Genomic DNA, 27578 nt, shown 5'->3' on the forward strand with positions numbered 1-27578 from the left:
GCTGGTGACAATGGGGTCAAATCCACATAGGTATTCTGACCCAGAGACATCCAGGGCTTTGAAGAGAGCCCCTCCTCTACCCAACCCAAGGGAGAAAATAAACTTCCCAAAGGCAGGTTTGCACCACCTGTTCTAGGCAGAGCTGTGTGGTCGATTTTCTCCTTTGCCTGCGACATGCTGTGCCTCCCCAAGGGAAGACTCTCTGGCCCTCAGAAATGACCCCTGGGGTCTGAAGAGTCAGACAGGGAGAGACTCAACCACAGAGCTCCGAGTCCTGACTCCCATGAGTCAACCTCCAGGTGGTGGGTCCTGTCCTCGGCACCCCTGGAAGGACCCCTCTGAGGCCCTTTCCCACTCTAGAACCTGCTTTCTCTGGCCATTAACCTGAGAAAAGGAGCCAATTGAAAAGGACTTTTTCAATTTAAATTCAGGGTTAGCTGTTCTAAGACTGATTGTGGAAATCACTCAGAAAACAAATACTTTTTTGGAGAATGCTTTTTGTTTTGTTTTTTTTTTAAAAAGGCATACATAACAACTTATGTAGTTAATTTTCAAAATCAAGACCAAGAAGCATAAACCCTATCTATACGTTTTCAAAACCACTATAAATAGTTTTCCTATTCTTTATCATAGTTAAATGGGCAGAAAAAGAGAAAAGGAAAGAACATATAAGTGTAGGAGAAATAAAAAGCATGATGAAAGACTGTAATAATAAGGATGGTGGGAACTCTGCTAAGCACTGTTCACAGACTATTTCCATTTATTCATCCCCAATACTGTCCCTATTTTAGAGTAGGGAAACTGAGGCACAAAGATTTTAAATAATTTGTTTGCTACTGAGGCTAAAAAAGTAGAGATGCCAGCAAGAAAATCCAGTTCTCTATTATAACAAAATATGCTCAGTCATGTCTGACTCTTTGCAACTCCATGGACTGTAGCCTGCCAGGCTCCTCTGTGCATGGGATTCTCCAGGCAAGGATACTGGAGTTGGTCGCCATTTCCTTCTCCAAGGGTTCTTCCCCACCCAGGGATCAAACCTAGGTCTCCTTCATTGCAGGCAGATTCTTTACTGTCTGAGACACCAGGGAAAAGTGAAAGTGAAAGTGAAGTCACTCAGTCGTGTCCGACTCTTTGCGACCCCATGGACTGTAGCCTACCAGGCTCCTCTGTCCATGGGATTTTCCAGGCAATAGTACTGGAGTAGATTGCCGTTTCCTTCTCCAGGGGATCTTCCTGGCTCAGGGATCGAACCCGGGTCTCCCACATAGTAGACAGGCGCCTTACCGTCTGAGCTACCAGGGAAGTCCAGAAAAGATAAAAGAGCTACCAGGGAAGTCCAGAAAAGATACTCAAAAGATAAATATCAAAAGAGATAGCCTTTCCTCCAGAAGGAGTACTAACCTATTATCTTAAAATTCTGCAGCTAAATACTTCCTCTATCATTTCTTAACGTAGGAATTATAAGAGAAAACTGTGCTTCAATAGAAAACTATGCATTGTCCACACCCAGCACAACCTTCCTATGTTATCTGATTCTAGCATCCATTGCCCTTGAGGCATTCTGAAACTGTGTACATTGTAGGAAACTAAGTGAAAGGGAAGTCGCTCAGGTGAGTCCGACTCTTTGTGACCCCATGGACTGCAGCCCACCAGGCTCCTCCGTCCATGGGATATTCCAGGCAAGAGAACTGGAGTGGGGTGCCATTACTAACAGAAGTACAAAACGCTGTCCTGTAGAAGTTTAACTGACTTTGGAAGCTAGCTGCATTTCTATTTGCCCACATAAATTTTAAGATATAAAGACTCTGATGCTGGGGGGATTGGGGGCGGGAGGAAAAGGGGACGACAGAGGATGAGATGGCTGGATGGCATCACCAACTCCATGGACGTGGGTTTGGGTGAACTCCGGGAGTTGGTGATGGACAGGGAGGCCTGGCGTGCGTCAATTCATGGGGTCACAAAGAGTCGGACACGACTGAGTGACTGAACTGAACTAAACTGAACTGAGCTTTTCCTTTGAACTAGTTATAACACCCTTACCAGCTTCCTCATTAATAAGTTGAATAAAATACTTACCATATGTTCAATTTTATATCTGAAAGTCATGCTTTTACCTTTTAAAAAAATTTTGTCGTAACAGAATTATCAAAGCATGTCAAAGCACCTCATCGTTTTGTACTGGAGGACCCTTAGGCATGACCTGGCCCAGATGGTTTCAAAAATAACCGGATGACCATTGATGTTGTGTAAATTAGGTCTTTTGTAGCATAGTCTCACCCTAACAATTGCCTGTCAAACACTTTGTTCTGTGCTTGCCAAAGTTTATGAGTAAAGGTTCCAGTCCCCTCATCTTGGCTGGTCTTTCTTTATTGCCAATTGGGGAAAATTAATCTCTGTGTAAATTATATAAGTCTACCATAATGTCTCCATTACTTTTATCTTCTGCTATGTTTCATGGACTGTTTCAGGCTACCTCCACTTAGAAAGGGCTTGAAAACATTTGTTTTTAAAATAATGATAATAAACACACAATCTATGTCTTTATCTGCAGTGCAAGAGCACAACACAATCCCATTTTTTAAGTCTTAGATTCATAAAGAGCTGATAGTCAATTCCTACTACTCTTAGCAAAACTACTTTTTGTTGTGTGTACTTTGAATTTAAACAAACACAATTCAGTTTTCATCCCACAGCTTACTAGAGTGTGGATATGGGTGACTGAGTAACCTCCCTAAGTCTCAGTTTTCCTCTCTGTATAAAGGGCATAATCATACATGCATCATCGTAGGGTTATTTTGAGGTTTCAGTGAGATCACATAGAGAGTCTGGCATGTGGAAACAGGCCCCTGAACTATTAACCCCTGACTTCTAGAATTGAAGTCTAGAATTCCTGCCTAGGAATTGATTACTAACCTTGACAGCAAGATACCCTGTGGAAAAATAATGAGTCATTGGCAGCCCTTGAATCAGATCACTGTTCCTAACTTCTTGCAGCCAAGAACTTCATTTGCTAAGCTCAGAAAACTTCCGTGAAATGATTGTGTGACATGGGGCAAGTACCAGCTGCTGTAGAGAAGCTTGGGTCATTTGGATCTAAGTGATACCCCAGAACTGCTTGCTACTCAGAATAAGGATAGTGCCCCTGGCAATCCCATTGTCAGAAGCACTGGTGTAACAGGAGAGAAAGGGGCAGGGCACAACTTTTGAAAGAATGACATAGCCCAACATTAACTGATTAGAATCAAATGGGGCCCAAGATGGCAGACAAGACTATCCCTTGATCCTCAAGCAGCAAGAGAAATGACACACCCAGAGGCACCATGACAGTTCCAAGGCACTGTTAAAAGACCAAGGAGTGGGCAGCGGCCCAAATCCTGGAAATCTCCACCCCTTCCCAAAAATGGCTGGAATCCTCCTCCCACTCAGTGTATTAAATTACCCAGCTTATAAAAACTAACCACACCACATTTCATGACTGTATTCACCCTCTGTGATGACCCACACTCTGTCTGTGGAGTGCGCTTCTCCCTGAATCTGAATAAATCCTTTCTTACCTATCACTTTGTCTCTCACTGAATTCTTTCTGTGATGAGGCATCAAGAACCTGAGCTTCATTTAGTCCTGAAACCAAATACCATAGGTTTTGGCTGGGTTTGTGTCACAGCCACATGGGTTCGAGTCCCAAGTGGGGTTTTGGCTGGTTTGAGTCCCAGCCACGTGGGTTCAATCCCTATCTGAGGTAAATGGTTTCACTGGGACCCCGGGAAAGGGAGCTGCCGTGCTGATGGCCCAACTTCCCAACTTATGCCCTTAGTTTACTGCAATCGGCCAATTCGGTTCATAGCTCGGTTGGCCTCCCTTAGGAGCCCAGTGTGACAACCCTTCACCAAGCCCAATCAACACCCAAAGGAGCTGCAGGACGCAGGCACAGAGTTCATTCTATGCTCACCCTCTTTCCCACGGGGAGAAAACCCTTGTCAAACTTGAAGGAGCCAGCAGTGGTCCGTGTCTACCTAGTTGCTCAAAACCAACTTAAATCTTTACTTCCTTTTGCTTCCAAGCACAATGCAAACAGAGGAAAGGGGGGGGGGGGGGGGGGGGTTGTTCCATTCTACTGGAACTACTAAAATCATAAAGTACACTCTTGGTTCCAGAATATCCAGTCACAAAGAAAGACAGCTTTGGTTTCATTTGTTGTTGTGATTCTTTCTTTAATTGTTCCACAAACCAGTAACTGTAATTCTGATAGAGAGAATAAGTGGGTCAGCCCAGAGCAGGAAACATAAAAATAAGTGTAAAAGGAGATCTCAGTTCTTTGTTCCCTAGCTCTTCAGTTCAGGTTCTGGAATGAGAGAGGATCAGAGTTTATAGGGACCCAGAAGTCCTCAGATCCAATCTACATAGAGACGTGTGACCTCAGACAAGGACTCTCAGGGTCTCAGCTTCCTCACTTGTAAAATGGAGGAAGTACTTTTTGTCTCATTTGTTACAAATGAGAGCTGATTGTACCGAGCACATTCCATGTGATAACAATCCACCCTCACACTTTCATTTTACAGATGAGAAAACTGAGGTACAGAGAGGTTGCATTATTTGCACAAGGTCACACAACTAGCCAGAGGCAGACCTCATGCAGAGGTGAATCTTCAAATGTTAATCAATGCAAACAGGATTATCTTGAATGCATAAACACCTGCTTGAAATGCTTGAAATACTTCAAATAGTCTAAAACAGCATCTGCAATCCTGTGTTCATCTTTCATTTGTTTACCTGCCTTAAAAAGAAACAGATAAGGAAAAGGTTAGATTCCAGTTCAACCTCTTTTCAAATAAGGACATGTTCCAAGCCAACTCAAAGAACTGCCCTACTTGCTTTGGTCATATTTCCGATGCCAAAAACTTGGCCTCTGTGTTGCTGAATTGAATCTCAGAGACAGGGTTTTGGGTGAAGTAGGAAAGAATAGCTTTATTGTTTTGCCTGGCAAATGTGGACACAGAGGGCTCCTGCACTCAAAAACTGTGTGTCCCCAACCCTGGAGGTTTTAGTGAGGAGTTTTATAGCAACAGTTCAAGGATGATTCTGTTGATAAGATTAGAATGTGGGTAAAGCCTGCACTCCTTTAAACTGCTCTCAGATAATCTCTTGATGAGCTTCTCTGGTTCCTTTAATCTGACTTCTCTGATGATCTTCTCTGAAGAAGAATGCTAAATCTTCCATTGGAGGTTTTAATTCTATAAAGAGCTTAAAGCTACTGTTCTATGCATCCACTGAGGTGCAACCAGGACCCTACTCCAAGGCTGCACTATTGTTTCTTGGCTGCTCCCTCTCTCGTCTTTGCATCCCCTCCCTTTGCTGCTGCTGCTGCTAAGTCGCTTCAGTCGTGTCTGACTCTGTGCGACCCCATAGACGGCAGCCCACCAGGCTCCCTCTCTCTGGGATTCTCCAGGCAAGAACACTGGAGTGGGTTGCCATTTCCTTCTCCAGTGCATGAAAGTGAAAAGTGAAAGTGAAGACACTCAGTCGTGTCCGACTCTTAGTGACCCTATGGACTGAAGCCTACCAGGCTCCTCCGTCCATGGGATTTTCCAGGCAAGAGTCCCTTCCTTTATTACTGTTCAAATCTGCCTTTCAGAACTCAGGGAAGGTCATGGAGGCTGAAGTCTGTTTCCTACAAATAAGGAATGGGGGACACAGAAAGTCTTCCATGCCCAGAAGCCCCACAGGGTCCTGCTCAGTTTCGATCCCTAATGGTACAAAAATGTCCATACAGATCAAGCTGGATCAATAAAAGCTTGAGCAGGTGTAAGAGAGGTGGTCATTTTCCAATGACATGATCCTACAGATTTCATAAATTTAATCTTGGAAGTGGAATAATGCTGAAGAAAGAAAGTTCAGTGTGGGGCTGAAAAAGGCCAGGGATTAAGGGCTTGCGGTTGAGAAAAGTGATCCTGGATTCGGGTGGTCTTGATTTCCCTGCTGTCAGCCTTTCACTGATAAAGTATGGTTTTGTCCTAGTTCTTAACCTCTTAAATCTCAACTATGAAGTGAGGGAAATAATAGCACCAATCCAAAACTTACTGTTTTGATTATTTTTCCCTATTATTCTACAAAGAGACTACCATTCTCAGGTATCCCAGTGTCTGATGATAAAAGCAAGAAAATCTGATTCAGAATAGAAAACCCTGCTTCTCTCATCAGAGATTTTTACCTGATACCATGGTTTCTCCCTCCTCTAGCTCTCTTTATCTATGTAAAATATTTTTCCTTCTGAATAACTTTCTTATCACCATTACACTAAAAGGAAAGTTACATTCAGGTCATTAATACCCATCCTCTTGAAATCTCCATTTCTTCAAGAAGCTCTTCAAATTAAAAGAAAGCAAATACTGAGCAACTTTTAGGGATCTAACTATAAGATCATTATAGTTAATGATCAAAGTAAGCGCTCGGCTCTACCACTATGCACAGTGCTGATAACTCTGGAGGCTTCAGGCTCCATGGGATCTAGCCTGCTCCCCTTTTCAGCTCTTGGGAAGTGAAGGGTCCCCCATGGACTGCTGGGCTTTCCGGGGTGCTCCCCAAAGTATATGAATATTTATCTGCTTATAAATTATATAGCACTAATATATTACATGAGCTTCCCTTGTGACTCAGTGATAAAGAATCTACCTGCCAATGCAGGAAAACCAGGTTCGATCCCTGGGTCAACAAGATTCCCCTGGAGAAGGAGATGACAACCCACTCCAGTATTCTTGTCTGGGAAATCCCATGGACAGAGAAGTCGAGGGCTACAGTCCATGGGGTCGCAAAAAGTCGGACACAACTTAGCAACTAAACAATAACAATATATTACATAATGCTATATACAAATGATATAGTGTAAATATATAATAAGCATTATATTTACACAAACAAAATGTTCAAAGGTGATATGTTGGTCCGTTTGACTGCTACAATAGAATACCATAGACTGGGTGGCTTATAAAAAACAGAAATGTATTTCTCACAGCTTTGGAGGCTGGGAAGTCCAAGATCAAGGCACTAGCAGATGTGATGTCTGATGAGGGCCTCATAGATAGTCATATTTTCACACTGTAACCTCACATGGAGGAAGGCTCATGGGATCTGCCTGGCATTCCTTTCATGTGAGTGGTGATCCCATTCCTGAGGGTTCTGCCATCAAGACCATCACCTACCAAAGGTCCTGTATATCTACCATCACCCTGGGGCCAGGTTTTATGTACTAATTTGTGGGGGACACAAGCATTCAGCCCATAGTAAGTGATATGAGAAAAATTAGAAACATCTATTACTTTCTTCTTCCTCCCCAACAGATCTCTTAAGCACCACTCTGAGGCAATGGTTCTCAAACTTTGGGTGAGCAAGAACAATCTGAAGAATTTGTTTAAAATTAAGATGGTCCAGGCCCCAGCCCTGGAAGTTCTTCTTTACTTTTTCATGGGAGGGGCCTGAAGTTTTTCCATTTCCTGAGCTCTCAGGCTAACTCTGATTCCAACCCTCAATCATAGTTTGGAACCACTGATCCAGACCCTTCTGTTTTCCTCCCCTTTTAATTTTCTGCTAAAATTCTAATCCTGTGATCTTGCTGGTACCTACCTCCTGGACACCCTCATGACTGTTTAAAGAACACCCCATGTTCTTTATTAAAACAATAAAAATAACAATAGCTGCTATGTATTATTTCCCGCTTGGCAAGACTGCCTAGGGTTTGAAAGTGAAAGTGAAGTCGCTCAGTCATGTCCTACTCTTTGTGACCCCATGGACTGTAGCCTACCAGGCTCCTCTGTCCATGGGATTTCCCAGGCAAGAGTACTGGAGTGGATTGCCATTTCCTTCTCCAGGGTATCTTCCCAACCCAGAGATCAAACCCAGGTCTCCAGCATTGTAGACAGACGCTCTACCGTCTGAGCCACCAGGGAAGTCCTAGGGTTTACCTCTCCTTTAATCTGATCAAGTAAATAGCTTAGTCCCACTACACAGATGAAAAAATCGAAATCTCGGAATGCTAATGTCTTACCCCAGGTTACCCAGTTAGTAAGCAATAGGCCAGGGACCTGAACCTAGATCTGTCTGATTCCAATGCCTTGACTGCTTCCAAAACAAGCCACTGTAATTTATTGAACCTCTACTATGAACTGAGGCTTCCCAGGTGGCTCAATAGTAAAAATCCACCCGCCAATGCAGGAGACAGTGGTTCAATCCCAGGGTCAAGAAGGTTCCCTGGAAAAGGAAATGGCAACCCACTCCAGTATTCTTGTCTGGGAAATCCCATGGAGAGAGGAACCTGGCAGGTTACAGTCCCTGGGGTCACCAAGAGTCAGACACAGCTGAGCGGCTGAGCACACACACTACTATAAACTCGGCACTTGGCTGGGCACTTCACATATAAATCTCTAATACTCATGACATACCTGTGCTTGCAAAGGTGTGACTCTCAGTCCACAGATTCTGATGTAGAAAAACTAGCTTTGCTTTCTGTAACCCACCCGAATTGTAATTTCAAGCTCCTATTTTTCCAGCCCTCCTGGATTCTTTCTCGCCCCAATCCCACCTACCACCAGTTCTAGGTCAGACACAATACCAAGGCCTGGAGTTGGGGTGAGCACCTGGTCCTATCCCATCAGTCCACATAGATGACCCCCAGTCTCCCCATCTTCGTGACCTGCTGTCACTGGTAGCTCACTGCTACTCCCAACCTATACCAGGCACAGGGGTATATTTTGCCCCCCCTCCCCCGCTGACAAACTCACAGCCATTTCCTCTTTGAGTTCTTACCACCTTCTGGAAGCAACGTACTGTCCCCTCTGCCCTCTAGACAAATCTCCCTTTCCCCAATCTACTTACAAAGTCCAAAAGACTCTCTTTCTAGTGATAGGAAGGTAGGAATATTCTTTCTTCCTTCACATCCCTTTAAAACATTCTTAGCCTTTTGCTTGCCTTTGTTGCTTAGAATTCACTTATGCTAGGTCCTAAGCTTTAGGACTAGACATGGAACAGACTGGTTCCAAATAGGAAAAGGAGTACGTCAAGGCTATATATTGTCACCCGGCTTATTTAACTTATATGCAGAATACATCATGAGAAATGCTGGGCTGGATGAAGCACAAGCTGGAATCAAGATTGCCAGGAAAAATATCAATAACCTCAGATAAGCAGATGACACCACCCTTATGGCAGAAAGTGAAGAAGGACTAAAGAGCCTCTTGATGAAAGTGAAAGAGGAGAGTGAAAAAGTTGGCTTAAAGTTCAACATTCAGAATACTAAGATCATGGCATCCGGTCCCATCACTTCATGGCAAATAGACGGGGAAACAGTGGCTGACTTTATTTTGGGGGGCTCCAAAATCACTTCAGATGGTGACTGCAGCCATGAAATTAAAAGACCCTTGCTCCTTGGAAGAAAAACTATGATAAACCTAGACAGCATATTAAAAAGCAGAGACATTACTTTGTCAACAAAGGTCCATCTAGTCAAAGCTAAGGTTTTTCCAGTAGTCATGTATGTATGTGAGAATTGGACTATAAAGAAAGCTGAGCACCAAAGAATTGATGCTTTTGAGCTGTGGTGTTGGAGAAGACTCTTCAGAGTCCCTTGGACTGCAAGGAGATCCAACCAGTCCATCCTAAAAGAGATCAATCCTGGGTGTTCATTGGAAGGATTGATGTTGAAGCTGAAACTCCAATACTTTGGCCACTTGATGTGAAGAGCTGACTCATTGGAAAAGACCCTAATGCTGGGAAATATTGAGGGCGGGAGGAGAAGGGGACGACAGAGGATGAGATGATGGGATGGCATCACCAACTCAATGGACATGAGTTTGGCTAAACTCTGGGAGTTGGTGATGGACAGGGAGGCCTGGTGTGCTACGGTTCATGGGGTCACAAATAGTCAGACACAACTGAGCTACTGAACTGAACTGAAGCTTTAGGAAGACTAAGATTTATAGACTTCTGTCTACTTTACTCTTCTTAGGTGAGAGGGAGGGTGTGAGGGAGAGTTTGGGAGAAATATATTATTGATATCTCAAAATATTATCTCTGGCTCATGTTCTCTTATTTTACAGATGAAGAGATGGAACTCAAGAAGGTTAAGTAACACTGTGCACAGCTAGTTGGTAGAAGACCCAGGATCTTGGAGGCACGTGGATTCACCAGTGTCTTGGTAAGTTAATCTGCAGAGTGAGGTTGGGAGTGGAGTTGGTTCCTGGCAGTACCCAGAAGACAAGAGATGAGGTGAGCCCAGGGGAGAGGAGCCAAGTAGATAGTCAGCTGTTTTAGGTTCCAGCTTTCTGGGAAATTAGTAAAGTGGAACCTTCAGATCCTGCTTAACAGTGCAGGTAGGACGGAGCCAGCCAAAAAGCCAGCACAGAAGCCTCTGCTCAGGAATCATGCATCCAACTAGAAGGTCTCCATGCCATAGACCTCCAGAAGGAAGGGCAGCCACCAGACAGCACAGTCTTAAGCTTTGCCCTGGGGTCAGTCTGTCCAAACTAATAGGACCAAATGAAGGTCCTGCTCAGTTCGTTTCATCCAGGCAGTGATCATCAAGTTAGCTAAATACCTGCCCAACATTTCAACTTGGATGTCTAAGAGGCATCTCAGACTCCACCTAGCCAAAACTGAATTTTTGATCTTCTACGCCAACTCTGCTCCACTCACAGCCTTTCTGTCTCAGCTAATATCAACACCACTGTCCCACCTGCTCAAACCAAAATCCTTGAAGTCATCTTCAACTCTTCTTTCTCTTCACCCCAGTAGTCAGAAAATCCTGTTGCATCTACCTTCAAAACACACCTACCATCCGTCCATCACTCCCCAATTCCACTTTGACCATGCTGAACTAAGGCGCCATCACTCTCGCTGGATCACTGTAATAGCCTCCTAGCAGATCTCACCACTTGCATCCTAGTTTGCTAGTGATCTGTTCCTAGTCTTACAAACTAGAATGATCTTTTACAAATATTACACAAATTATATCACTCTTCTGCTAAGAGTGAGTCCCCATGTCTCACAGTATAAAGGCCAAAGTTCTTTTAATGATGTTTCCCTAGTCACTGGCCTCCTTGCTGTTCCTGGAAATTCCAGGCATGCTCCTACTTCAGGGCCTTGGCACTGGCTGCACAGGCTATTCTAACTACCTGACGCTCTCCTCCTCAACATGTCCACAGGGGCGACTTCCTCAAAGCCTTGCTCAGAATTCAACTTTCCAACAAGACTCCCCCTAACCATTCTATTCAAAATCACTACCTTCCCCAACCCCCTTAACTCAGCCATACTTATCCTTCTCCTGTCACTCAGATCGTATTCTACCAATCTACATAAATCTCTTATGTATTATATCTATTGTCTCTTATCTGACTTCTCCCATCTCCAATGGTATATAAATACCACAAGGACTGGAATCTTGGTCTGTTTTGTTCACTTGTTTATCCCAAGTACTAGAACAGTGCCTGGCATTAACAGGTATTTTTTTAAAAGTTGAAAAAAATGAATAAAGTTTACCAAGGAATATTACACGAGAATCACATGGTAGCATTTCCCCTGTCTGGTTTCACCAAGTGGCTTTACTTCTCAGTCCTCTACACTGTTAGAGCATCCATTAATACAAAGGAGGAAAGAGTGTGCTTACTCATTTTTCAAAGCAGCCCCCAGCAAAAGCATCCAGTTCTGCATCTTTGCTCCTTTACCAACGCCTTTTTACACTGACATTAGAGGTTTTCTGCCCCTTTCAGTTATAGGAATTTTGCCCATCACTCTTTAACCACAGGACCAGTAGTTTCGCTAAACTCAACAGAAAACAGACCCCATGGGGGCTGTCCTCATAGCAGAGTCCTTTCCTTTCTCTTTGAGTTTAGTCTGCATTTGAAATACCACTGCCTGTATCCCCTTGGCAGTGCTGTTGGAGAGAGACTTAGGCAACTCTGTGGAAGCCACCTACCCCTGACCTTTGACAGAATTTCCAAACATATTAACTTCAAACTGATGCATTTAGAACTGTGACCTTGGCCCTGGAAGGCAAGAATACATGACAAGATATTTTATTTTCAAAATGTATCAGGATAAAAAATACTTCTGTAAATCAACCTTATTCTCTTTTTTTTGTATGAGGCAGATTTAGATTTGGGGCTTGGGTGTAGGAAGGAAAGAGTCTGAACACTAGAGAACATGTTTAAAAGGTTAATTATTAATGGACAGTCTTCCCTAACAAAGTATCAATAGGCAATCTGGTCTCTTTAGCTTCAGAAATTAGCAAGAGGACCTCGGACCCCAGGTGAAACAGAAATGGAAAATCCCCTGTGTGTCTCTATCTTCTTGTTTTACTGCATCTTGATCCAATCAAGTGCCCATGGACAAAGCCTGGGACCAGGTAAGAGCCTGCCTTCTCTCCAGAGATGGGCATGGACTTTCTTCTTTAAATGGACGTTGCAGTGAATCCAAGCCTTTTGACTATGTCAGATAGAGTTTGCTTCACAGTGTATTAGGTGATTCTATGATCGGCATCACAGGTCATAGGGACGTGTAGCTGTAGGTGTTTCCTAAAATTCTGAAATTTAAATTTTAGGAAACCACTCTAGGAGTAGAAGTCTTCTCAAAGCAATGAAGTGCCTCTCATATCTGATTCAGAAATAGTCAGGCTAAGACTTCTTTGGTGGCAAATAATCTGAAAGAGTCTCAGATCTTCCTGAGAGTTAATTTGGTGTCTAATTTGCAGTTGAAGAGAACAGCTTGTAATGAAACCTTCTATCTTGCTTAGGTTGTCTAATTGCTGGCTTTCTCAGAAGAGAGGAATTTATAGAATCTTCTTTCCAGTCAGGTTGAACATGGAGCTATCATTGCACATTTTCTAAACCTCACTTTTTCTGTCAAAGTTTTACTCTGAGACTAAGCAGTCACACCTGTTTGTTCTGGAAATTCATAGGTTGATGGTCAAGGTGATCCAAATGCTTGATTAGGCAGGTGGATCACAGGTTCCTGGCTGAAGAGTGCATTGGATCAATAAATGATGGATCTGAAGTGAACTGAACACTTTGGCCAAATGAGACAGGGCTTTGGGACTTTATTTTTGTGTTGGTTACTGGTTTTTCTTTCCTCTAAGACTATGCTTGGAGAGAGCTCCAAACCCAAAGACATACCTGAAAACTCCAGAACATTTTTTTTCTCCTTTAAGAAAAAAAGCTATTCTTTGTATTTAATTATTATTTTGTATATTAGGTCAGTTAACAACTTATTAGCAGTATTAATTATTACCATTCATTGAGCATTTTATATGTCAACTACCAGGTTAGTTATTTTGCATACATCATCTCACTTACAAAACTGAGTCCAAAAATATTAATAATAACTTAGAGCAATGCAGGCAGAATTGTTCATGATTTTTCCTCCCTGTGTTCACAAGGATATTGGTGAAGGGCCTTTCCTGCCCCTTGGCCCAGAATGTTTTTCTTATCAAAGCATAACATATATCTCAAAAAATACCTATATCATAAAGTGCTCAATGAATGTTCACAACCTAAGCCAGCATCCCAGGAGCCTCCCTTGCACACGCATCCCTGGAACCTTAACATAGATTATTTTGACTTTTTGGAGCTTTTAGGTAATGGTTGCATATAATATGTGCTCTTTTTGTTCCGGGCTTCTTTCACTCAACATCATGTTGGTAAGTCATCCATGCAGTTGCATGTAGTATGACACATTCACTCAGGTCACTGTAGCATCCTGCTGTATGAATATACCACCTTTGGTTTATTTGTTCTGCTTCTGATCGGACCAGATGTTTCAGTAGAGACTTGGGGGTTGGACGCCATTAGAGTCAAGGCAAAGGATGAAAGGCAGGACAGCCTCCCCCGAGGTTGCTGGGTATTAGCCACATTTCCCTCAGCAAAACCTGTGCTGGTCAGCTACTGCTTCCCCAGGGTCCCGGCTTGGCAAACGCTGAGGGAAGTTTCCATTAGCAGGAAGGTTCTTCAGAGAAAAGGATCAGAGACAGGAAGCCTTTTGTTTCCTTGAGAGCAGAACATCTTGGCAGAATTTTTTTCTGCAGAGAGTGAGTCAGATCTGTGTGCACTAGGCTGGTATGACGTCTTTCTCTTCCTGGAGCACTGCAGGCAAGCAGGCACCCCACAACGGAGCCCTAGAAGGTTGAGTATCTATGCCTTGTAGGATAGTTTCCAAACTGCCCCCCAGGCGATGTTTTTGGCTGTCAGAACCAGGGAGACAGTGCTATTGGCAAGTAGGGCTTAGAAGCCAGGGATGTTGCTAATCATGCTACAGTGGACAGGACAGCCCCGACGGCAATGAATTATTCAGGACCAAGTGTTGATATACCAGGAAGAACTCCCATGGGATCCTTCCTCCTTAACCCCAGACCTCCCAGCTTACTTCTTCTTATTATTATTGATGGCATTGCTAATGGACCCACTAATGTATCGTACACCCAGTGTATGCCAGACATTGCACAAACATTTCACCCCACCTTCCCCTTATGGTGGAGTCAGACAGCAGAAAAATGACTTGCCGGAGATTCCACAGGAGGAGCAAGAGGTCCCTAGACTGGATCTGTCTGCTGAACGCTATAGGCTTCTGGCCACTGTGCTCTCACCTCGTGGTTTAGCAGCCATAGATCCCTAGAAATCCGTTCTGCTCAGTTCCTCTCCCAGGAGAGGAATATTGGGTAATTCCTGTCCACGAACGCCAAGGGAAAGAAGATACAGTGAGCATCCCGAAGACCGTAGGACACACAGCCTCCATTACCCTCATCCCCAGGCCCCCCTCCTGAGGCCAACACTGCTTAAATGGTAGCCAGTGCTCCTAGACCCTGGCAGCCCCCACCGCCCAGTGATATCCACCAGCGCTGCCTCAGGAGCCTGGCCCCTCCCTGCAGTTCCAGCCGCAGCCTCCACGTCCCGCCCATCAGTCCCTCACTCATTTAACAAGTGTACATAGGCATCTGCCATACTGAAGACAGTGCTGTAGTACAGCGATTCTCAGCTTCCCAAAAGGTCCCGTTACACTCTCAAAAATTAGCCACAATTCCAAAGAGATCTTTTTTATGTGAAACACAGCTATCAGTATTTACCATATCAGAGACTAAAATGGAGAACACTTTTTAATGTTTTGAATAATAACAACAAACTCATCCCATGTTAGCATATGAAACACGATACTGTGAGGAATATCTGGTATTTGCCAAACAACAACGAAAAATGAGTCAGAAGAGTGACACTGGGTCACAAAGAAATTTTGGTACTTTTTTCATGTTTGGCTTAATAGAAAGGGCTGGGCTTTTTTCATCTGTTTCTGTATTGAACCTGTTGAGAAATGTTACTTTGTCTGGACTACACAAAGAAAACCGGCTTCACGTATAGGGAAAGGGAGTTCAACCTTAGAGGTCCTGCCAAGGCCCTCACTCAGAACTGCTTTGTTTGTGCAGCAGACACTGTACAACGTGGACTCCACAGCCACCCCTGCTCCCCACAAGCTTACTGACGAATCAGGTGGACCAGGGGCAGGAAGACAGGAGCTGCCTGCACTGCCAGAGGGCAATAAGGGGGCCATCATCCACAGAGAACGTGACAGTAATAAAAACTTCTTCTCATCATCACGATTCTAAATAATGCCAGTGATAAAAATTAACACCCCCTCCAAATCAGTTCTTTTGGTCAGAATTGTAAACAACTGCTGTGGTTACAATTGAGTTTTATTAATGTATACAAAAACTTCAAATGATCAAAGTTTTATATCACTTCTCTTTGAATATATGTTCTCTGTTAATGTCAATTTAGAGACCTCCCGGTTACATAGTTGATCCCTGATGTTCATTGACCACGACGTATGCTCATTGCAACTGTCTAATTGTTCAGTATCCTCCCAACTTACCTTGTCATCTTACATCCCAAATTCCATGGTATTTATTGCTTGTTTTTGCCTTTCAATAGAAATGGTAGATTTAAAATTAAAAATATCATACTGATTAAAAAAACAAAGAAATAGAATCCAACCTCAATTCTGTTCTCCTGTGTAACCACTTAGACTTTTGGGTTTAAAACGTAAAACAGTAAAACAGGTTTTACAGTGAACTGTGAGGTGTAATATTTTGTCTGGGAAGTGAAAATTTGGGTTCTTCCAGGAAATATCTTTAATGGATTTGTGCATCTTTAAAGTGGAAATGTATTCTTTTTTTAAATTGTTGTTTTAAAACTAAATAACAAATCAAGAAAATAGTGATTATTACTGATTTTTGCATGCATATAACTGAAAATAGTTCTTAGAGAACAAATGGTATTAAAATGATCCGTTCTGGGTTTCACATGTATAAGGTATAACATAGTCTAATAAAGGAGATAAGATGTATATATAAATTTTTTTTCAACTGGAACATAAAATGTGATGAGTACCACTGGAGAGGAGTACAAAGGGGTGAGTGTTTGTGTCCCCCACAAAATTCGTATGTTGAGATCCTAACCCCCAACAGGATGGCATCTTAGGAGGTAGGGACTTTGGGAGGTGATTCAGTCGTGAGGGTGGAGCCCTTGTAAATGGGCTCCTTCTAAAAGAGACCTCAGAGAACCCACTGGCTCGCTCTCTACCATATGAGGAAACCTGGAAAAGGGTTTTTACCAGAACCCCAACATGCTGGAACCCTGATCTCAGACTTCCAGCCTCCAGAAACGTGAGAAATAAGTTTCTATTGGTTACAAGCCACCCACTCTATGGTAATTCGTTACAACAGCCTGAATTAACTAAGTCAAGGCACAGGTAGCGATGAAGAAGCCCTCACTTCCAAGTACAGGTAGACGAAAGGCTTCTGGGAGGAGTCAGCGTGTGAGCAGAGTCTTGCAGGAGAGAATCTGGACACATAAGAAGGAGGCTTTCCTTGTGCATAAGCAAAGGCACAGAGACAATAAAGTACACATGTTTTCCAAGTCCAAATATCTTCCAAAAACAGGCCTTCTGGGAAGGAGAAAAAACTGTAAGAAGGAGTTGAGAGCAGCAGTGCATCAGAACTGTCCAAAACTAGAAACAACTTGAATGCCCAACAGTAAACCATCCAGGAGGGAGCGGCCAGCTACTGCCAAGTCCTCCTTTAAACAAGCATTGTGTTGAATACCTACTACTGGAAGTGCCAGGAAATGTGTGGAGCAGTAATGATGGGAATCTGAAATAAAAGCCTTGCTGCTGACACTTAGGCACTTACAGTGGCAAATTATCAAAGAGATCGGTGACCTCCAAAAGGTTACATAACAATTGGTCTTGCAGCTTTTAAAAACAAGTATGAGGAAATTTTATATGCGATAAAGTGGGGGAGAAAACAGGACTAAATAAATTATATATTGAATCACAACTACGATAAAAAAATTCATATACTTGTATATCACTAGGGATTATAAGTATATGTAAAGATCGATAAAGACTTTTAAGGCCATGGAATCTGTATGCATGTGTGTGTTTTAAGTATTTATACGTAAAAGAAAAAAATTAAAAAACAACCTGATTAGCAGCAATTAGATCTGTCCTGGATTTGCTGTCCCTCGAGAGACCACTTCCACCCATCCCCACAAGCTCGCGAAGCCCAGAATTACATCCCCAGTGGGGCCTGCAAACTCCTAACAGGCCTCCACAACTGCAGGAAAGGTCAATCACGAGTAACATCCGAGGTGGGATCCAGAGATGGAACTCACCCAGGCGAGTGCATGATAAGTAGAATCAGCAGAAAGTCAGTCCATAGAACTCTTGTGAAATCGTGCCTGCCCTCTGCTAGAGCCCCTCCCACCACACTGCCAGACTTCCTGCCCTGTGGCTGAGCCAGTCTGGAGCCCTCCTGAGGGCATGGTACCCAGAGAGGAGAAGTTTGGGGAGACAGGACCACAAGCCATCTCCTACCCTGCTCGCCTTTCACAAGGGGCTCAGGACTTGAAGCCACATTTAATTCTGGGCCAGGTGGACAAGATTCCCACCACTGCCCTGTTTTCCATACCAGCTGCCACACTGCTATGAGGCATGCTGTGTCCCTGCAGATGAGTCAGCAGGGGGAGGGGAAAGAGAAGCAGGGCTGGGGCAGAGACTTGCCCAATTTTAGGCCTGGTGCACAAGACACGGCTGAGCAGTTCCACTTACATTCTCCAAGGGCACGTGACCACCTTGACCTCAGCCTGGGGTGTCTCTGACATCCCTGAGGTCCACGTAGGACATGAGGCACAGCATTTCTCATAGCTGTATGCTGGTTCTTAGAAGAGTGTTCATTTTAGAGTGGGGCCCTGTCAGCCAGGGATTGCAGTCCAGCCCACTAGGGCAGGGGGCTGGCCAGGAGCAGGTAAAACATCTGAACCCCTGCCAGACATGCTGAGGATCCTGGCCAGACTCTAGCCCCAGGGTCAGAGCCCAGCTAGTCCTGCGGAGAGTGGGGTGTCTCTGTTAAGGTAGACAACAGGTGCCCCAGCTGCTGACACTCAGGCACCCGGCTTAGGACCTGGATTCAGGTCAGGGGGCAGCCGTACTTCTCAAGAGAAGGTGTCATTCTTGGATGTTGCCACGAGGTAGCGTGGCAACGTCTTGGCAGCCTCAGAGTTTCAGGAAAGGATCTAGGTAAGAGAAAACCTGTGTTTCTGGATACCTCTGGAAAACTCAAGGCTACTGACTGACGTCGCTTTCCTCTCTGCTTATGACTATTTCCAGAAACACTCATAGTTTGGATGTTTCTGCGGGATCTGGGGGGAGGGGCGGGAGGAAGTACAGAGAAGGGGAGGCCTCCTTGTCTGCCCCAGCACTTTCTCCTCCATGTGTGCCAGTTCACCTTCAGGGTCCTGGCGAGGTACGCTTTGGCACAGCTTTTAGATAACGTATTGTGGAACTACTAAAAATAGTTCTTACGACCAGCGGTCCCCAACCTTTTATGTCACCAGGGACCAGCTTCATGGAAGACAGCTTTTCACGGACTGGGGTGGGAGGAGGTGGTTTCAGGATGATTCAAGCATAGACATTTATTGCGCACTATTCTAATCTAATGTCGCCGCTGATCAGACAGGAGGTACCAGTCTGCGGCCCAGAGGTTGAGGACCCCTACTTATGATGATATAAAAGTGGCACACTAAGTATTTTCATTCCAAGGCTAAGTGGGACAAAAGTACCATACCTAATTGTGTGTGTCTTCTGATTACAATGCCATGAAAACACGTGTATTTGAGGAAAAAAAATTACTAAAGAAAAGGAACAAACATGTTCATACTTCAGTTGAGTTTACATCTAAATTTCTGTCTTCCAAATTTTATGTAATGTTGTAGTTTGTATATACTACTTTGCTTGAATGATTTGAATAATTTAAAAATTTATATCAAAATGATAAAGCAAAGCAATTTGACTAGTCAGACTCAAACTTTAGTGTACACTAGAAGTCTATTAAAATATGATTTTATTAAATCTCATTTATTTATAAAATAAATGAATTCTATTAAATTTGTTAGCAAGTTCCTGACTCAGTGAGCCTGGGGTGGATCCAGGAATTTGCATTTCTAAAGGTCCCAGGTGTTGCTTCAGGTCTGGGGACTACACATTGAGAACCACTGAAAAACAAAAATAGACAGTTAATGGCAAAACAGTAACTTGACTTGAACCCAGGTCTCCTGACTTCCTGGCTTAAAGTTCTTCCCTCAGAAACAATGCAAACCCTGGGGCAAAACTGGTTTTCATTTCTCAGTATCCTGCAGCGGGTAAATGAAGGGATATCAGTGTTCATGATCCTGAATATTGACCTCCCTCAAGGGAGAGTATGAGTGTTAGTTGCTCAGCTGTGTCTGACTCTTTGTTACCTCATGGACTGTAGCCTGCCAGGCTCCTCTCTCCATGGAATTCTCCTGGCAAGAATACTGGAGTGGATACCCATTCCCTTCTCCAGGGAATCTTCCCAATCCAGGGATGGAACCCGGGTCTCCCGCTTTCTGGGCAGATTCTTTATCATCTGAGCCACCAGGGAAGCCCAAGAGTAGCCATATTCCAAATAATATAAAACCATTAAATATTTGTGACAATTTAGTCCTCCAGAATAAAATATCATCATGCTAAAAAGGCTGTGGTTCTTTAATTGAAAAAAGACATTCCCAAGTTGAGATTTAGTTGTAATTGGTAGAAAAATACTAGTAGCAATAATGAATTAACCATACACAGTAAAGCATGCCTTGGCAGACCTGAAAATAGGATCAAGAAAATTCTTTTGCTATGAGCTGGGCATTACCATGAGTTGGGCAGAGTCTGTGATAGTCCTAGTTGACTAGGACTGGCCTTTCCGTGACTGCGAAAAACTTTCCAGTGACAAATGTTCCAGCTTCCTTGTCCCAAGAGAGACCAAAAGAGTGAAAACAACGTACTTCTTCTGAAATATAACAAGATCAACAACAAACTACAGCATTTATTAACCCCCTACTGTGTACCAGGCCCCATGGTCTGTATAAAAAGGTGTTCCTGAGGATACAAAAATGAAAAAGCACACTTCCATTCATCAAGGAGCTTCCCAGCTGATGAAATCTGAAGTCCCCTACAACTGTGTGTATTAGAGATTGGAAGAGGTATAATTTCAACATGGTGTGATAAGTGCACAATTAGATAGGAAACATCACAAGGCAGGAAAGGTTAGCAGAGGAGGCTTTATAGAGGAAGTGATATTTGAGTTGAGCCTTGAAGGAGAAGTAGAAGGATACAGGAAGCAGAAGGAAAAGCATGAGCCAGTCTTGGAGATTTGAAAACATAAAATGAAATTGGGAATCCCTGAGATGTTTGCTGGACTTCGCTGGTGGCTCAGAGGTAAAGAATCCGCCCGTAATAGCAGGAGATGCAGATTCAATCCTTGGGTCAGGAAGATCCCCTGGAGAAGGGCATGACAACCCACTCCAGTATTCTTGCCTGGAGAATCCCATGGACAGAGGAGCCTGGTGGGCTACAGTCTATAGGGTCATAAAGAGTCCAGCACGACTGAAGTGACTAAAGTGACTGAGCATACACACACTCTTAAATATAAATTGAGTACGTGTACACAGACAGTTGCTATAGCTCAGGGTAGGGCACAAAAGAAGTGGTCAGAGGTGAGGGCCTCATAGGGCACGCTAATGAGTTTGGCCCTCGCTGTGGAGGCAGTGGGGCTGCCACTGAAGTTGGTATTTGGAAAGGGGAGGGACTCGGTCACTGGCTGCCTTTCCTGCTGGGTGGATGGCTCTGTCTCACAGCCTGGCTGAAATTCTAGCCACTCCCTAATGGAAAGCCATGTTATCAGCAGGAAAAGACAGGGGTGGGGCTCAGAAGTTACAGGCTCTGCATCCTCACCTGACTGAGGCCAACCAACACTCAGACTTACCCATGAACAAGTCTGTTTGAAGTTTACGTGTTAATTGCTATCCCTAAGCACTAAATGGTAGGAGAGATTTACACCAATGAAACCAAGGTGGGTACACATCATAGAACCTTGAATAGGAACCTACAATTTAAAAAGTATAATACCTTCTTCTGAGTTTCAAAAGAGAACCATCTGCAAATTCCACATCACACTAGTTTTTAGACCTATAGCAATTTCAACGTTAAAAACTCACTCCTGGGACTTCCCTTGTGATCCAATGGCTAAGACTCCACACTCCCAACTCAGGAGACCCAGGTTCAATCCCTGGTCAGCAAACTAGATCCCACAAGCAACAACTAAGACCCAGTGCAGCCAAATAATTAAGAAAATACTCATTTAAAAAAAATCTTCTTCCTACCTACATGGTATCACTTGATTTACACAATATCCTGGGCAGGTATCATTATGCCCATTTTACAGATGTAAAGATTCACCAGCCAAAGGCTACAGAGAACACACTTGGAATCAGATGAAAGTTAGGATTATCTGGCTTACTGCAACTAGGGAAGACATACACCAGAGAAACTCGAGAGCATCCCTACATGAGGAGTGGAGAGGGGCTTCTTAGAAAATCTGGGCTTGTGCTGGGTGAGACTACAGAAAGGCTGGGGAAGCTGGGGAGCTCCAGAAGGCAGCTGTGCTCAGCACTGCACCACCAGTACGGCATGGTAGTAGCCGTTCTCAGTGCGACTCTGTCCAAAGGGGAGGGGATCATTCAGCTATCCGGTATCTTAATCTAATTAATTGTTGTGAAATCATTAGTGCTTAATTTAAGCCACAACATCCCAGTAGGCGAGGCTAAAGCTGGCATTGCTACAGGAGCAGCAGTCCCTCCTTGTTAGCTGGAAGCAGGCACTGTCTGGTCACGTTTTTGGAGTCAGAGTGGCCTCCTTTCTGTCCTGCTGCAAACATAGATGCAGAGGGTTTTGGTAGCATGTTGCTTCTGTGTTGAGGGCACTGTCTATGTTCAGTTGGGAATATCATGGCTGCCAGCAAGGCTCGTTTTTGTTGCTGTTGTGTTTGTTTTCCTTTTCTCACTTACCCAGTAACCCAGGTAATGTCATTGACACCTCTTGATACCTCTGCCCTAGCCAAACAGCCTTGGGTGGCTGCCTCCACCTCCTGAGCCCACAATCTCTCACCAGTGTTGGCCCTTCCAGCACTGACAGCCTGAGTGTCACCAGGGCTCATCAAGAGCCATCATGGTGCCCTGAGACCTTCAACACCTACCTTATCAGTTGTCAGCTATTTAACCATTAACGGGAGAAAGAAATATGAACACAAAGTTCTACCCACTTTAAACATGAAACACTGACCCTGCCTTAACCCTGGTGCAATGCAGTTGCCTTGAGCCATTCAAAGATTCCCAAACACCAGGGGGACGAAGGTACAGTTCTGTAAGAGCAAGCCAAGCAGTAGATAACCATTAGACCTTTCCTTTCCCAAGGCTGTTTTATACTGGTCCAGACACGCATTTGTTTTTGGTTTGAGTAATAACAATGAAAAATATACATTTGATGTTTACATTGTTTTGAGTAAAAATGAGGTGTATGAAATAATGTGCTTAGCTGCTCAGTCATGTCTGACTCTTTGCAACCCTATGGACCATAACCTTCCAGGATCCTCTGTCCCTGGGATTCTCCAGGCAAAAATACTGGACTGGGTTGCCATTCCCTTCTCCAGGGGATCTTCCTGACCCAGGGATCGAACCCTGGTCTCCTACATTGCAGGCAGATTTCTTTATCTCTGAGCCACCAGGTAAAGCCTCTCCAGGCAAGAATACTAGAGTGAGTTGCCATTTCCTTCTCCAATGCATGAAAGTGAAGTTGCTCAGTCATGTCCGACTCTTAGCAACCCCATGGACTGCAGCCTACCATGCTCCTCCATCCATGGGATTCTCCAGGCAAGAGTACTGGAATGGGTTGCCATTGCCTTCTCTGATATGAAATAATAGTAACTAATAATTTTGAGAACCTTTAAATGTGCCAAATGTTTTGTCTATTTGTTTTCCTTTATCCATGCAACCTTCCTGTAGATAAGTATCATTGTCACTACTTTACAGGGGAAACTGTGATTTAGAGGGACGAAGCTGCAAGCACAGCTCCAGGATCCCTGGGATTCTCACTGGTGCTTATTTCTGGTGATGCTGGCTCCCTTCAGAGCCCACATGGGTACATTTGCTTTCAGAGGTTTCCCACTTTGAATGTTACTCAATGTCAGGGGAGCCTCAGACATACTCTGAGCCTCTCTGGGCCTGGCCCCTTTTACTAGAAGTTTGCACTCATCTTACCCATTGTGAGTGATGTCTACCTCTCAAAGGCCCAGGAGAAAATCCACCCCTGGATAAAGTCCTGGTCACTTTGTGTCTCAGCTTCCATCACAGCCACTGGTTCCCCAAAGTCAAGCTCAGAAACAAGGGGTAAGCCCAAATCCAGGCAGATGAAAAAAAAGAAGAGGCCTCATGACATCAAGCCTGAAAATTCTGGGCCAATTTAAGGCAAACAAGGATGCTGTGAAAAGGTTAAAATATTTTTTTCTTCACCCAAGAATGCTCTAGGAACAGAGTTATTTTCACAAGCTGAGCCAGACCCTCCAACAGAGAGCTTGGTGACATCAGCAAAACAGCACATGAGAAGTCTCCTTTTGTGAGGTCTTGCCACTGTTCCATGACGAGGTCCTCTTGGTGTGTTGTTGCCATGGCCTGGCCACCTCCTTCAGCCACAGAGAGGGGCTCCTGTCCCTGAGATTTATGATCAGAATAAGTGATCTCAAAGTGAAACCATGTAACTCACATTTGGACTTGAACTCAGCCTCACACCTGGTCTCAGCAATTAATGAAACTCGGGTTCTTGATGTCTCATCACAGAAAGAATTCAGTGAGAGACAAAGTGATAGATAAGAAGTTGATTTATTTAAAGAGAAACACACTCCACAGAGTTTTGACTGTCTTAGAAAATGAGAGCAGCCTTGGAATATGACATGTTTAGTTTTTACGGGCTGAGTTTCATAGGCTAATGAGTGGGAGGAGTATTCCAACTATTAATATTTCAGGGAAGGGGCAAGGATTCGAGGAATCGGGCCACCACCCACATTTTGACCTTTGATGACTGGCCTCAGAACTGTCAGGGCAATGGTGAGGATGCCACTTAGCTTGCAGATGTGTTTCAATGATCATATCTTTGTTGTTCACTTGCTAAGTCGTGTCTGACACTTTGCCACCCCATGGACTGCAGCACTCCAGGCTTCCCCGTCCTTCACTGTCTCCTGGAGTTTGCTCAAACTCATGTCCATTGAGTTGGTGATGCCATCCAACCATCTCATCCTCTGTCATCCGCTTCTCCTCCTGCCTTCAATCTTTCCCAGCATCAGCATCTTTTCCAGTGAGTTGGCTCTTCACATCAGGTGGCCAAAGTACTGGAGCTTCAGCTTCAGCATCAGTCCTTTCAATGAATATTCAGAGTTTATTTCCTTTAGGATTGACAGGTTGGATCTCCTTGCTGTCCAAGGGACTCTCAAGAGTCTTTTCCAGCACCACAGTTTGAAAGCATCAATTCTTTGGCACTCAGCCTTCTTTATGGTTCAACTCTCACATCTGTACAAGACTACTGAGAACACCATAGCTCTGACTATACAGACCTTTGTTGGCAAAGTGATGTCTCTGTTCATATGCTGTCTAGGTTTGTTATAGCTTTTTTTCCAAGGAGCAAGCATCTTAATTTCACTGGTGCACTCACCATCCACAGAGATTTTGGAATCCAAGAAAACACTGAGACTCAAACTCTAGTGAAAGTTAACTTGTCCACCATCTTGGACCTATTTTGTTCTAAGCAGTTTATGTGCTGTCCAGGGGCTGTCATTCTTTTAAAGTATGTACCCTGCCTCCTTCCCTCCTGTTTCAAAAGCAGGAAGAGCTGGAGAGAAGACCCAGAAGGGAGGGTGGGGCGCCACCTTTCCACTCACACCTGGAGACATCCAGATGATCAATTGAAGCAGTGAAGTCCACCCATGGTGCCTAGGCCTGTATCTACTCACAGATGTACCCACACACCAGCTCTGTGTGGGTCTCGTGTTAGGACTCTACCACATCCAAAATTCATCAGTATGTTCCTTTGCCATAACACAAGACCACAGACTGGTGGTTCAAACAGAAATTTATTTTCTTGCGGTCCTGGATGTTAGAAGTCAGAGGTCAAGGTATCAGCAGGGCTAGTTTCTCCTGAGGCATCTCTGTTTGGCTTGCAGATGGCAGTCAGGCATGGGGAACCCTGGGGCTATCATTGTTCTGTTTGAGCTTCAGCAATTCCCTGGGGGTGGTAGCACTTCAGGGATAGAAAAAGAAGCTTATAAATACACCTGAGACTGAAAAGTAAGTATAAGTCTATACCCTCCAAATCAGGCCCAAACAGGGGGCTTTTGCTACTGGTGGTGCAGAAAGCTATGGCTAGCTGAGGTGCACAGGAGCCAGCTGGCAGCTTGTGGGGAGGGGGCTCGGCCCTTTCCAACAGCATGATTAAGAGTTTCTGGCAACAGGAGCAATAACTGGCTGGAGACCAAGAAGGAGCCATTTATCTGGCTCCTGGTGGGGGTGAGTGATAAAACTCATCACCCTCTGGCTCGGCACCTGAGGCAGGGTCATCCTCAAGGGAGGTGCTTGCTGTGAGACCCCTGGCCTCTCTCTGGCTTGGGGAGGCGATTTTCCCCACACAGGCGAGCTGTCCCCAGCCAGGCCACTGCCTAGACTCACGCTGGCCTCAGTCAGGGATGGCTGCCATCCTCTCCCAGGTGTCTGCTTTCTCCCTTCAGGCCCCACAGACTCCGAAGGAGGAGAGGATGATCCCCAGCCGGAAGACAGAGCAGGATTGGGAAGATAAACACCGCAGCTTCTCTTCGGGGAAGTGAACCACAGATCGTGGATCTGGAGTCTAAAAACCTCATCTCCGTCCTGGCTATGCCACTGACTGCAGGTGGCCTCGAGCAAATCACTGTAGTCTCTCTAGGCCTCTGCTTTTCAGTAGTGAGTGGGGTTGGTATTAGAGACCCAACAGGGCTGTTGTGAGGATGAAATGGGTCATTTATGTATGTGAAACCATGTAATGCAACTGTGCATGACTGGCCATAAAACAACATTTGTAAGAACGTACTCTTTACTAAGTCGTCCTCCATTACAACACTCATCTGATTCACTGAATACTCCCATTGCTTCCCCAACTTTTTATTACCAAAGTATCCCAGTATAGAAAAAATTGAAAGAAGAGCACAAAGAATTACTGTATTCCCTCCAGATAGATTCAATAACTGTTAACACGTTAGCATATTTAGTCTCTCTCTATGCATATTTATATGTGTGTGTGACACAGAACCATTTGATTTCTATATCTCTCGCTGTATGTATATATATGAAAATGAATGTCTGTAAGTCACTGTTCTCTTTCTTTCCTACATGTATATTTGAGCCCAGTCTCTCAGGCCTCCAGGGGATCTCTCTTGTTCTTACATTACCTGCCGCATCTCTCTCTGCCTACTGGACTAGGAACGCCTCAAAAGCAGGGACAAGGTAGTCACCATTGTATCCCCAGGACTCACAGAAGTTGGCATGGAGTAGGCATGTGACAAGTGATCGTTGAGTAAATCCCTCTTCAACAAAGAACTAACCAACATACACTTTTTTTTTTTTAAGTAAATGAGTTTTAAGTCATTTCATCTGGCAAATTCCAGATCCCTGCTGGTGATAATGGAAAAAACACCCAGAGGTACAGGATATTCAGGTCTTGCTCTACTTCCCCCTCTAAAAGCATGGGACTCTGAAGTCACTTGGGACTCGTGGGGAGAGGCTGTACTCTACAGCTACGATGCAGCTATCTACTTGCAATATGGAAATACTCTCCAGACCACAATCTACTCTGGAAAACACACATGCACAGAGAAGCTGTCTCTGTCCCCACAATGGACCTCACAGAAGTGATGTAAGTCCTTTAGGTTTTCAGGGAGCCAGCAACCCACTTTCAGACCAATAAGGGTGGGAAGAGGGTGTGTTGTTGTCTGGCCTATAAATTCCCTACAATGCTCACGAACTTCACAGGAGTTTTAAGCTTCCCTCAGCCTCAGATGGGGCTTCTGAAATGGCACTAGTGGTAAAGAACCTGCCTGCCAAGGCAGGATATGTAAGAGACATGGGTTTGAT

General features: G+C 44.3%; 1 protein-coding gene and 1 long non-coding RNA gene across 3 annotated transcripts in view; one reads left to right on the plus strand and one right to left on the minus strand.

Annotated features, from left to right (window-relative positions):
• The first annotated feature begins 12221 nt into the window (after positions 1–12221).
• LIPC (lipase C, hepatic type) overlaps positions 12222–27578 on the plus strand; it is a 164743-nt gene continuing 149386 nt past the window's right edge. The window contains exon 1 of the mRNA XM_025295677.3: positions 12222–12388. Coding sequence (XP_025151462.3) covers positions 12304–12388 — 85 coding nt within the window. The 5' untranslated portion in view covers positions 12222–12303. The remainder of the gene's footprint in view (positions 12389–27578) is intronic.
• The window catches only part of LOC123328064, a 34925-nt gene continuing 24521 nt past the window's right edge, over positions 17175–27578 (minus strand). Inside the window, exon 3 of one of the 2 annotated variants that reach the window (XR_006542801.2) lies at positions 17175–19577. This is a non-coding gene — a long non-coding RNA (uncharacterized LOC123328064). Of the gene's footprint in view, positions 19578–25060; positions 25717–27578 lie in introns of those variants that run through there. The other variant, XR_006542800.2, reaches the window with a different exon arrangement.

Source organism: Bubalus bubalis, chromosome 11 (genome assembly GCF_019923935.1).
Source record: "Bubalus bubalis isolate 160015118507 breed Murrah chromosome 11, NDDB_SH_1, whole genome shotgun sequence".
Lineage (NCBI taxonomy): Eukaryota > Metazoa > Chordata > Mammalia > Artiodactyla > Bovidae > Bubalus > Bubalus bubalis.